Here is a 12,820-nt window from a genome sequence, read left to right on the forward strand (position 1 = left end):
TCGAGATCCTTGTTAAGTAGTGAAGAAGAAGAAGACCACCTTGAATTGCTTGAAGCAATACGTCATGCACGGATCAAACAAAATGTCCGCGACTAACCTAGGTCAGGAAGGAAAACAACCAGACCTCATGCATGTGGAGAAGGGCGAGAAGAACCTCGCTGACGATGTCGATGTCCACAATGAGTTCGCGTATAAAGGTGATGACTCGGATGGCAAAGCTGCCTGGACTTTCCGCCACTATGTGGCCGCTGTGTCGCTGGGCATGCTGTATGCCGGTTCGTTGCTGCTGCTCTCCAACGGATATGGCGGACAACTGACTTGAAACCAGGGTCTCAAGCCAACTTGTACTTTGTCGGAGGGTGCCTTTCCTTCATGGAAGCCGACCTTGATGCGCAGAAGGTCGGAAGTTGGCTGCCGGTGTCGAATACGCTAGCCATCACTGCAATGGCGCCATTTGTGGGATACTTGCAGGATCTTCTTGGACGCCGGTACATCACTCTCGCTGGTATGCTGGTGATCATGGTGGGCATTGCCTTGACTGGCAGTGCACACTCTTTTGGGCAGGCCGTAACTGGCATGGCCCTGGCCGGAGGCGGTGCTGGAGTTTGCGAGTTGACCTCTCTCGCTGGGTATGAATCTGACGATCGGTCTTTGGACAATGTCGGCTGACACGAAGGAGATTGTCGGACATTGTCTCTGTCCGCCACCGAGGTTTTGCATTGGCCCTGATGACTGCATCTCTCGTCCCGTTCACCCCTTATGTCATGTACAGGTAGGCTGGTTTCTTCACACTAGCTATAACCGTCAATGCTGACCTGCCCGTCAGTCAGCTTCTCGCGACCTATGTGACTTGGAGATGGACACAATGGATCGTCCTGTGAGTCGTTGGCCGCCCGGTGCGTAGGGGTGCGCCCGACAAGGCTAACAATGTATCAGGATCTGGAATGGTATCGTGTTCGTCGGCCTCCTGACGACATACTTTCCAAAATCACACCCCCGGATGGAAGGGATGACAAACCGGGAGATCCTTGCACGCATTGACTATGTCGGTGCCGCCCTGTCAATCGTCGGACTGACTATCTTGTAAGTGGCATTTGCCCGGCCTCGTTTGTCGAACATTCAGCCAACCTTTTGTAGCCTTGTTGCCTTGCAGTCCGGCGGTTATACACACGCTTGGACAAGCGCATATGTCATGGCCCAGCTGATCATCGGGATCTTCCTGATTCTCGCCTGGATAGTCTGGGAATGGAAGTTTGCGCGGTATCCCATGATCCCGCGCGAACTCTACCAAACCCAGCGAGTTGCTCCTCTCGCATTCCTCGTGGCTTTCATCGCCGGCTTCGACTTCTACTCACTCATTAACTTCTTCCCCATCTCCTTTGCGGCCCTTTGGGACCCAGATCCGGTCCAGATTGGCTTGAAAGGCTTGGGGTATGGTATCTCGACCACTGTCGGGGCCGTCTTTTGGAATTCCATGCTCTCGACGAAAATGCCGGCCAAGTATATTCTCCTAATCTCGTCAATCATCATGAGTAAGTAGTGATTACTTTGTCTCTCTTGGAAACCCGAACTCTCTGACCCAGTATAGCTACCTTCACCGGAGCCCTGGCTGCCACAACTCCTGAAACTCCTCGCATGGCCGTCGCGTTCGGTACTATTGCCAGCTTTGGCGTTGGTGGTATTCTAGTGCCTGCTGCCACTGTCGCCATGATTGTCGTCCCCGATTCCCTTCTGGCGACCACAGCCGCATTGTCACTGTCCATCCGTACTGTTGGCGGCTCGATTGGCTTTACCATCTACTACAACATCTTCGTCAAGAAGCTCACTTCACAACTACCCGTCAATGTGGCAAAGTATGCCATGAAGGCAGGATTACCCGCGTCAGATGTTGAAGAGTTCGTCCTGACCTTCCTCACTGCTCCGGCACACATCACTCACGCGCCCGGGTTTTCGCCCCAAGTCCTGGCTGGAGCTACGATGGGTTCCAGATGGGGATATGCTGAGGCTCTGAAGTGGGTTTGGATCACAAGCATTCCTTTCGGAGCCTTGGCAATCATTGCTTGCTTCTTCATTCCGAGCATCAAGAAGTACCAGACTAACAGAATTGCTGTCGCCCTCTGAAGCCGCCCAAGCAATATTGGTGGACGCTGCCACAGGCCCTACAGCCCAAAGTCGTTCCGACCGGCAGAGAAGCTCTCAGCCAGACAGACGGTCATTGGACACCAACTCCATGGGTGTAGAGGAAAGATTCATGTGAAGGCGCAGCGAAGAGAGCGATGTGAGTCGTAGGGTGCAATGTAACCAGGGCCGCAAATAGTTTGGGCAACTCAGAACCAACTCGCCCAGAGTACGGAGTAAAAAGTAAGGCCACACTACACTGTAAATGCCTAGTTCAATCTGCACCTGTCAGCGCTTCGAAAACGATCATGAGCTGCTGCTGTGCTAATCCCTCCGATGGTGAAACCCAGAGGTCAAATTGGATGTATTGACATGACCTCCAGGAATAGGAGGTCGCTGTTCTATCTATTTATGGTAAAAGAGTGAAAGTTTTCTCGTCCTGGTGGAGGGGTTTTCCTCCCGGGCATTGGCGGCGTCCGATAAGTTCCTCGTCGAAGGCCACCGTCCTTGCCTCGGCGAGGTCCTGTTCCTCTATCCTGAGGACTATGATATAGCAAAAAGTGACTAAAATGAGTGAATTCATGTGGTTGCAAAAGTTGCAAAAGGAGCGTCCTCAGCGGCGGCCCTCTCCGGAGGGCACTAGGCATGAGTATCAAGATTGAAATGACTCTAGGCGTGAGTATCGGGGTTTAAATGACGTTGTCACAACTCAGCCTGTTCAACACGTTTAGATCCATTTTTGAAAAGTCGTCCGGACTCGACACTGGCCAACCCATTCCGTCGACCGTTGCGCCGGATTATACTACCCTCGTTTGGGCGCGGTGTTCCGGCTAGCCCGTTGACCGTCAGTCTGGACTCCGACAAGATAAGTACCAGGCCCTCATTACATTATATAACCCTATATCAATGTCGAGGCTCGCTATTGAAAGTCCTACGCACGGGGTTCTCAAGCGTCATGGTACATGCAGATACTCGACGTAAATCCGAGTAAGCCTCAATGAATCAGCATAGTGTGGCCAGTATATAGTACAGGGATAGTTCCAGGTAGGAGCAGCATTATAAGTATCTGACTGCCTCTTCCCTGCGTATCGAACTGAGAGCACGCCAGGGTAGCTATCTTTCTTCTTAAGAAATTATACGGTAGAATACAGCTTGAAATATCGTTCTATTATCGAGGTTGCAATATCTGTGGTCGAATAAAGGCATGAAAAGGTCAACGCATTGTAAGAGCTTCGCTGCGGCTGTGAGGAGTTAGCTAACTAAAGTGAAATTCAGATAAGTATAGTGAAATGCCAGCCCCGATGATATCTTTCCAGATATCGAGCAGTTTACTACACGCGCAACCGATCATGTTCAGCTCTATGGAAATCCCTCTAAATCCAGGCTATCAACATTAAATTGACGAAGGATAGAATCCAAATTAGTATCCAGCATCAATCCACTAAGATTACTCTCCACCATGCTGGGCTCTGGCTGCTGGCTAAAAGCACCTGATTAAGCTTCTTGGGGGTAAAGACTATTGTCTGTTGCTGTGTAGAGGTCGTGTTGATTGATCTTTGTGATGTTGTGTGTGGTTCCAGAGATATTAGAAACTGGATATCTAAAGTACGATTAGCCTGTCTTATACGCGACGCGGAGCTCGAGCCTGAAGAGATTAGATTGAACGGGACTTATATAAGGTTGAACTCACTATTAGTAAGTGGGATAAATAATCGACGATACTTTGAACGACTTTGTTGCCACGATCTAGGTTCTAACTTCTACAAAGCTTCCACTGCCATTTAGATGTACATCATTGCATTGTCCAGAAATTTCCAGGTAGGCAATATTTATACCCTTTCTGTGCCACTTCTCTTTAAAGCAGCAAACAAGGCTGCAATCAAAACTAACTCGGCATTAAATGCTTTTATTATAGTTAGGTACCTGTTAAGCTACCCTCTACAGCGATAGCAAATAAAAATATAGACTTACCGTGAAATAAAGAATAGTTCCAAGCTCTAAGAAGGTCACGGCGCCAGCAATTTGATTGTACCACATTGTGTACAATAGCAATAATATTCCTGGATTACTCGAGGCATGTTTCGATGCTACTGATATAAACTTGATATGTCAGGTTAGCTTCGATATCATTGATGCTTTCGTGACCGTCTAGCAACTTCCCTAGTATATGGCGGTGATTTAGAATACGAAGAGAGGGACGCTATTGTGTACCCAGGGTCGGCGAGCATACGAGAGTGTGGGGGCGCAGCCGACCGTGGGTGTAAAAGTCAAGACCCCTTCGTGGGGGCCCAAAAATGGACCCGCTCTGGTTGTCGCCAATTGAGTCTTTGGATTGCTTTTGCTTGGACAATCACGTTGTTATTTCTGTCCGTCATTCCCAGCGTTGATGTGGACATAAAGAGAGAGGAGAGAAAGGGGCAATCAAAAACCCCCTCCAGATGACGAAGGGGGAGGGGAGTAAAATGTGACTATGTGGCAGAACCACCATCTCTCCCAAAGTCCACAATTCTGTCTCTAAAGTAAAGCTGAGAATGAGCACAAGGCAAGCACCATCAAAATTGTCGGTCCATTGGATAGCGAACTTGCCCCATTTGTCCCGTCTATCGATCCAGAATTGTTCCCATCTTCTGTGCCGGAAACAGTCCCATTGTTGTCGGGATCGTAGCCCGTCACGTTTGCGAGACGGCCATCGTCATAGAAAGTTCCATTTCCGTTGAGACTCGTAGGGTCATTCGTACTACCCTTTACACAAAGGGAATATGGCTTCGTGTCGTTCAGTCCAAACGCTTGTTGGCCCACTGTATCCCATAGCGCTGTGATATTCACCATGTGTATCGGCTGGAACCATATTCGGCAGTCTGCAGCCTCGGTAACGAATTGTAAAGGGGTCTCCGACGAGTCGTACTGAGAAATTGCGTTTTGGCCGTTAACAGAGGGCAGTGCTTGCGGACTTACACTGCGTAGCTGGAGATAAGAACCATAGTCCAAGATCGATTTGAGGAGGGTTTTGTTTGCTCTTTCGATCATTTCTTTTGGTGCATGATCGTAGAGGTATTTGGTTTGGTTGTATACATAGTCCAAGGGCATATCCAAACTTCCTTTTACTCCGCCGACATACTGCATAGGACCCATTTGGGGCCTACCGCCCGCGACGATTGTCTTCACCTTTGCTTGGTACCTCATTAGGTGCATGAAAATTGTGCATGCTGACGCACAGTATCCGTCGGTAAATGTGATGATGTTTTCCGGGTCAAAAGGCTGTGGGGCAATCTCGCTGTTATTTGCATATCCAGACACTGTGATGGCGCCACTAGAATGGTCATAATCTGCATTCCTGATGTATAACTGAAAGAGATTCGTAAATTTGTCTCCATTGCGGTCCACAGGACCATAGAAGTCGTCCCAAGAATCGAAAATTTGACCGCTATCGTTGACAAAAGATCGAGCGTCGAAATACCCGTACCTTCCTCTGTCGGTGAGATAGGTCAAATTGGAAGGATCATCTCTCTGAGCTTGTTCAGCAAGGGGAGTGAAGTATTGACCCAAAACATCCAACTAAAAATTGTAAGCATTAGAATCGAAACATTGAAGGGAGGAAAACCTTACCTGTTCATGGGCACGGAGCTGACCCGCAAGGTACGGTTCAAGTGACGGGAAGAGCTGTTTGAAATAGTCGTATGCGAGCATAATGGTTCCTCCTCCATTTTGGCTCAGATCAATAATCAGCCTTGTTTTGTTTTGTTCCCTGCACATGTTGAGGAACGATGTCATAGTTTGTTGAGCTGATGGAGCCGCCCCTTCAGAAAACCCGTTAATGGAGAGAATCGCCGTGTCGGGGTCCGATTCCGAAAAGTATCCTGCGATAGAGGCATCGTCACTTATCACCAAGGCCTTGGGGTAAAGTGGTCTCAATTGGTTAGGGTCACTGGCACCAGGAGAAGCGTCTGATGTCGCCGCTGACGAACCGGGGTCAGTGTTGCTGAGCTTCTGTGTCACATTGCAAAAGGCATTGTAGAAGGAGGTTCCATCTTCGACGGCTGCAAAACTTTTGGCGGTGGCGGCTACCCAGCCATAAGACGCTGTGCTGCCATTCTTGAAGTTTACAGTCATGTCGGTTCCGTTGTATCGACTTTCAGCGTTTGCAAAGAATGCACCGTCGGAGCCGGTATTTGAATAGAAGAGGAAATTATAGCTGGACATGGTCAGAGAAACGTATATGTACCAATCCCAGTTTTTACTTACTTTGCGTCAGGGTCTTGGAAGGTGAAAGTTGTGTTAAGAGCTTCGTAAGTGAGCCATTCCACAATATCAATGTCGTTGAGTTTGGAAATCGCCGACGGCTCCCAGCCCTCGCTGATACCCCGAATCAGTTCGCCTAGCCAAAATCAGTCCTTTTCTTGCCCCGTAATTGTCTTTTAACTCACTATACAGGTAGACCTCAGGAAGAGCTCTTCCATCAGAGGATACAGAGACGAGATTACCGATGGGGTTTCGAAACGAGAACACAAAGTCTGCATCGGGGTGGAATTGTAAATGCCCATCCCTGGCGGAACTTAGCAATCCGATGAGTTTCCATTCAAACTCCAATTCGCTTTTCAGGTGCCCCGATTGGACTTGTGACCTAAGCTCTTCTAGTCCCCCAACAAGATCTACAGGCCGAAATGGATAGCCCGCAGGGGGATTCTTCAACCAGCCCAGTGTACTTTGCCATTCGACAAGTGCTCTTAAGCCATCGATGATTTGAAAAGCGTCGTTTTGAACGATAGGAACCGAGAGTTGGCATTCGTAGGCGACTTCGGGAGGAAATCGAAAAACAGTTGCTAGACCCCGATTGTCAGTAGATGAAGGAAAAGAAGGTGAAGACCACCTCGGAATAGGATGTATACCAGCCGGGTCAGCCGCAAGAGATGTCTTCTGAAGTTCACGAATCTGCGCACAGGGTTCGAGAGTAGATGTAGGAGAAGGTTGACTGACACTCTGACCAAGAGCACCAGAGACCAAAAAGAGTGAAAATGCGAAAGGAAACATGCTGATAACGAGTGAGTTTCTAGCAACGAACAATTGAAGTCGAATTTGCGCGTGCAAGATGCAAATACAACTACAGTTATGAGACGAAATCCCAGGTTTAAATACTCTCGAGATCAAGAATCCTCTCGGTCTGCCAGGTTTATCTCACTCAGAGCTAAACAATTTGCCATCCGGGTTGTTGATGGGGCCGGGCCAACTGCCTCTCAAATTCAGGAGGCCACACAGCCTTGAATGTGGTACATACAATCGGGGAGTGGAACACAGCGATCCTTCAAAGCCGCCAACTCAAGTACAACCTGGAGAGACAGGTCGTCAGAACTCAAATCCTTCAATCCCTAGAACGGAGATATGGTGAAGCCACGGTAAGAACAATTTCATGGAATGGATGCCCGTGGCAAAACATCGTAAGCTATCGTCTCAGCCACGTTGCCAGCCCTGACTATCCTGGCACGTTGAGAGTACGATTTCAGAAGTGGCCGTTGACGAGCCCCCTAGTTCCATGGTAATGAAAATCGAAAAACCACACCAATTATTCCAAAGAATCATCACACTCCTCTTTAACTGGTATGAGAAACAGTAATCTCATTGGACACTGCAAAGACAAGTGGGTGCTGTGCTCAGAAGCTTGCACTTTGATGAAAAGAAATGACATGACAATCTTCATATCAAGACGGACTTAAGGGAATAGTTGGGGGACTTCTGCTACAAGAACTGCGGCCGCTACGACCGCTGCGACGGTGGTGACCTACAACAGTTCGCCTTGGCTTCAAGACTCGCGCGACGCTCGCACGAGGCTAAAGCAAAGCTAACTCGCCTTAGTAAGATCTACTAGATATATTACTTGCCACAGACAGCTTCACAGAGTTTCGAATGCCGATCCGTACGGTTATGGGGACGATCTTAAAACAATGATATACATCAGTCTGCTCAGAATGGGTTATAGACTGGAATTACCACTATTCTTTGGTGAATCCAAAGAAATAACAAAGTGTCCGAATCAGGAGGTGCTTCAGAGAGGACGTGCCAAAATTTCGATGTCGCTGCGTTTTGCAGAGCCGCAGTTTGGTGAGGTTGTCCTAAGTAAAGTCGGTATAACCTTCACCCCTTGTGGGGATATCTGGGTCGGTTTTATTGGGTGTCGGCATCACCGAGGCTCCGCTGAAGGATGGCGCTTACCTTGGACAGTACACTAAATGCCCGACCAGGATAAATGATTGGGTGGATGACTGTAGTTGCAACCCATTTGACTTTCGTAACTTTTATCCCGTCAAATGGGCAGGTGGTGCACGGGAGCAGAGGCTGGTGTGAGCAGAGACTGGTACATGGCTAACTGTGTGACGCTTGAGTGATCAATGCAGAAAGTATCGAACCCAAGTTATTTCATCTTTGAAGGATGGATTGCACCACGGTGTTATCGACATATACGGTGCTGCCCGCACCACGAGGTTGTAAAAGTCAGCTTCGTGGAAGTCATACGGGGCTTTTGAGGTACTAGCCGAAGAGGGTCTACGGAGGCTTTAGCTGAGGGCAGTGCAACGTGGAATCAGGCGGAGCTAAAAAGCAGTAATCGAAGACCGCGATTTTGAGCACCTGGTCCTAGCACTGTTTGAACCTACCAAGGGACTGAAGCGCGTCTCCGATGGTTTCACCTTGGATAAACAGAGACCGCCTATATAACACGACCCACTGTAGTCTGCCGGGGCCAAATATGCGGCTGAAGGGAAAGGCGCATTCGTGGACAGATTGCGACTGTACTCGGTGAGGAAGCACAAACCCTGTGTCAGACGTCAGTATCTATAAGGCATTCGCAGGATCGTAGTAGTGCATAAAAGGATATGCCGCCTTCCATGCCTTGCTGTGTTTGCAATCTCTATCTCAACCTGGACAAACGACATGGCATCCACAAACTCAAACACCAGGTTTACGCCATTTAGCCTGGCTCTGCAGAATGGGGCTATAGTCACCGGGATTGCTCACATCCCTTCCATGACTTCGACCACTCATACGCATTCCAAACCACTCATCGTCGGAATCCATGGCGCTACTTGTACGGCTCAAAATTTCGACATTTCGGAAGATTACACAGCATCGACCGTCTCGGCAGCTCTGGGTGTGCCGTTTGTCGCGTTCAACCGTCCTGGATACGCCGGCTCTTCACCCCTGGCTCCATTTGACGAGGCAACGAGCTACCTCCGCGAAGATGGAAATTGGGAACACAATTTCATACTTCCCGCACTATGGAACCACTTCGGAGTGACAAATGGCTGCAATGGTATTGTCCTGTTGTGTCACTCCATGGGTGTGCCTGGATCTATGGTTGCTGCAGCACTATGGTCGCAAGAGAACAGCCCGAAATACCCGCTGCGTGGGCTGATACTGTCAGGCTTTGGTGTTGAAACATTCTGGACTGATCAACCAGCTATCCTGGAGGGCCACGGTCCTAGCAGTTCGGAACTTAGCTTCCCACTTGCGGTGAAAGAGACACTGATGCTCAGTGAGCCAAGTCTGTGGTGCGCCGAGCCCAAAGTTCGTTCTCTTGTGGGCCCTCAGACGGTCCCTATGAAACGTGACGAGCTGATTGATATGGGGTTTATTTGGCCACAATACTGGAGAAGTTATGCGAAGTCCGTCCGCGTTCCTATCCTTTACGCTGTTGGTGAACATGACTGGCTATGGAAAGGCACCAAGGAACTTGTACACGAGTTTGGTTCCTGTTTCCCGATATGCCCGAGGTTCGAAGGAAGTATTGTACAAGGCGCACCACACGCGCTAGAGTGGAGTTCTGTCAGTCTTGGATGGTATGCGAGATGCTTTGGGTGGGCGATCGAAGTCTCTACATATCCTCTGCAATGAGTCATGATGTGTCATGTTGTCACAGCTTCTTACAGAGAAAGAGAGCCGGGCTGCACTCTTGTATGTTAAATGGTATTGTAAGCTGGGCGTTGAATAACGTAGATTCAGAAGAAGTGACCGTGGTTTTGGTATGTACGTTTCTTCTCAACTTAGATCCTGGTTAGAGGTAACTTAGAAGAAAGGCGCCTGTAGACCTGATGCTCGGCCACGATCTGGTCCCGTCCGTTCGCCAACCCCTAACGTGGTCTGGCCGGAAATACATCCGCGACCGTAACAACGGAGGAAGGCAAGAAAATCACAGATCAATTTAGCTTGTGAAGATTGGGGATCAGCATTGACACTTCTCGAACCTGCAGTGCTTCGGAAATTTGTACTATTGCAAATGCGGAAGCATACCGTGAGCCTTGATTTGGTGACCCCAGAGCGGAGCAAGTAAAGTCTTGGGGAATACCCGCAAGGTAATAGCTGAGTTTCAAGGACAAAGCGTGTCAATTAGGAGATTATGAACAACATAGCCAGCATGGTCTGCCCTGGGGAGAAGGAGAGATTAGGGCACTACGAACGTCAAAGCTGTCCGAGATTGACACTGAGGGAAGCAAGACACGTCTGAGATGCTTTCTCTACATACAAGAGATGTCTCAGCTGACGAGAAGGACTTTCGGTTTCATTGAGTCGTCTATTGAAGCATGGCGAACACTCTCGGAGGCTATATGGAAGTGTTGTCAGGTGCGAGGCGACAAAACCTCCTACCAGGAATAGAAGCGACTAGTACTTGACTATCCCAGCCCCATACACCTTCTCGGTAGGTACCTCAATACCGCCCCCTGGAGTTCGTATTGACCAATACCTTCTGCCAGCCCAGTGCTACGTACCGAAACGCCGGTCCCCTCCATCGTCCGTGGTGATGACAGGCGAGGAGCCCAACATCTAATCTCCGATGACTCGATGTTTACCATGCAAGAATGGACTCATGGGCCGTTACATGGTTCACCAGGGTGTGTTTAAGGTATGGAGGACTGGTACGCACTGTTAAAAAACCTTTCCCCCTGCCTTTGAACACCACCATTGCCGGCTCTCCTGCTTATGGATGAACGTGAACTGCAGCTACAGCTTTGGCTGGGACATGTCACATGCCTTTAGTGAAGTGATTTCAAATGAGGGCAAAGTCACCTTGCCACCACCAATGGTGATGACACCTCTGGGTGATTGACACAATTCAGGCTAAACGGCGCTGGGATGCCCATTTCCTCATTCCATACCGGTACATTGTGTGGCCTGTCAAAACGCTCAGTGAAGATGATGCCGCCATCCTTTCCGGACTGAGCAAGTAGGGCTGGTTTGACCCACCGCGAGATCAGTCAAAGCCACCTCCAACACTAGCAGTCTACAATAGTTAGTACAGTAGCGAGTACTTTTGATGAAACCCCATTTTTCTTCGACCAGCAGCAGAGCCTCCCTCAGGGGTGTGCGTCATTGCTTACATTAGATCCACAGCTGCAGGATCCTCGGCCATCCCACCACCCCTGTACGGTTTAACCAGCGAAGATCAATACGGTAATATGGTGTATTCTGGGGGAGTCTTTTGATGAGAAGAGGAACTAACTCAGTTTGAGATCGTGTACATTTTGACAAAGTGACCAAATAACTCGATGAAATTTAATTGGTGACAGCTTCCTACCTCTGCAGCTTCTACAAATTAGCGTGAACGATGTTCGGTAGTACATCGACCTGTGCACATGCTTCGAGATGGCTGGTCTACGAGTACGATGTTTGGAAGACGTTGGAGATATTGAAGCCAAGGAGAGTAGCACATCCATACCCCAGACGAAAACAAACTACTGGAGAGAAACTAACCCGCAGATCTTCATGTGTCATATTACTCGTATATACATCACTCCGGTACTTATTATATCTTGACAACAGTATTCTCTAACATGGCCATAGCAGATTCCACCAAATGAGCTCCACTCAGGACATTCCAGCAAAGTCCATACCAAGACATCACGACTTCTCCTTGCTCTTCTCCAGGGGTTGGTGTTCTTTCAGGGTTCTTTTGCGATGTATGAAACCTAGAGTGAGCAGTCTAAGCATCCATCCAACGATCCGGCAGCAAGGCACGTATGCCTCGGGTGAGAATTGTATATATCGTTCATAGAATAGGCTCGTAGGAAGACTTGTGCGCTTCGCGGTTTGAGAAGAAGAAGTAGATGAGCATGCCGACCAGAGGGAACAAGACGACGATCAAAATCCAGAGGAGTTTGTGAGGGACTGGGCGATTCGACTGGAGGACCTCGACTGTTTGATCTTTGTTAGCTCTTCTTGTACGCCGTACATCTTGCCAGATAGTGTGGAAGACTTACCGATGACAATGATGTCGAGAATGAGAATGATGAGCCCAGCAATACCGCCGCCGGTGCCATAGCGGACTGCATGGTCGGTTACGGTGACAGTCTCGTCGCCAACGGGGGCTGCGGACGCCAGCATCGTGAACAGGAGGAAGAGGAAAGCGTAGATGTTGTGCAACATGGCGATTGGTGGTAGCGGCGGTGGTGAGAAGAGGAATTGGTTCTGGTCTAGGCCGTTGCACAGCACGCTGCAAAGCTTCAAGTCGGATGTAAGGGCAGAGAAGGAAGAGGTTGTTGAGTCCACGCGAGGGATTTATAGCAGAGATGGCGTGTTCGAGGTGGGATGTCCTTGCTTTATCAAGGTTTTCACTGATATGGCGGCTGCCTCCGGAGTCCGATGCCCTCGTACAACATTACAGTGTTGTAAGGGAAGGAGCTTCCCCCACATGACGTCAAGGTGACTTTGTGCCTTGCAC

At 49.1% G+C, this 12,820-nt stretch overlaps 4 protein-coding genes across 4 annotated transcripts; 2 read left to right on the forward strand and 2 right to left on the reverse strand.

Moving 5' to 3' along the window:
- Positions 1-82: 82 nt before the first annotated feature.
- On the forward strand, positions 83-2,121 carry PV08_08220 (uncharacterized protein; the record flags this gene model as incomplete). The annotated part of the gene is made up of 7 exons (XM_016382546.1): positions 83-275; positions 329-629; positions 680-772; positions 827-877; positions 937-1,083; positions 1,138-1,532; positions 1,589-2,121. 7 exons carry the CDS (start codon positions 83-85, stop codon positions 2,119-2,121), a joined length of 1,713 nt encoding a protein of 570 aa, XP_016233249.1.
- Positions 2,122-4,632: 2,511 nt separating this feature from the next.
- On the reverse strand, positions 4,633-7,146 carry PV08_08221 (uncharacterized protein; the record flags this gene model as incomplete). Its single annotated transcript, XM_016382547.1, has 5 exons — positions 4,633-5,673; positions 5,725-6,310; positions 6,361-6,493; positions 6,543-6,938; positions 7,005-7,146. 5 exons carry the CDS (start codon positions 7,144-7,146, stop codon positions 4,633-4,635), a joined length of 2,298 nt encoding a protein of 765 aa, XP_016233250.1.
- A 1,893-nt stretch (positions 7,147-9,039) lies between these two features.
- On the forward strand, positions 9,040-9,999 carry PV08_08222 (uncharacterized protein; the record flags this gene model as incomplete). The annotated part of the gene is made up of 1 exon (XM_016382548.1): positions 9,040-9,999. The coding sequence occupies one exon, from the start codon at positions 9,040-9,042 to the stop codon at positions 9,997-9,999; it is 960 nt and encodes a 319-aa protein (XP_016233251.1).
- A 2,149-nt stretch (positions 10,000-12,148) lies between these two features.
- On the reverse strand, positions 12,149-12,525 carry PV08_08223 (uncharacterized protein; the record flags this gene model as incomplete). The annotated part of the gene is made up of 2 exons (XM_016382549.1): positions 12,149-12,294; positions 12,360-12,525. 2 exons carry the CDS (start codon positions 12,523-12,525, stop codon positions 12,149-12,151), a joined length of 312 nt encoding a protein of 103 aa, XP_016233252.1.
- Positions 12,526-12,820: the final 295 nt, after the last annotated feature.

Source organism: Exophiala spinifera (assembly GCF_000836115.1).
Source record: "Exophiala spinifera strain CBS 89968 unplaced genomic scaffold supercont1.6, whole genome shotgun sequence".
Taxonomy (NCBI): Eukaryota; Fungi; Ascomycota; class Eurotiomycetes; order Chaetothyriales; family Herpotrichiellaceae; genus Exophiala; species Exophiala spinifera.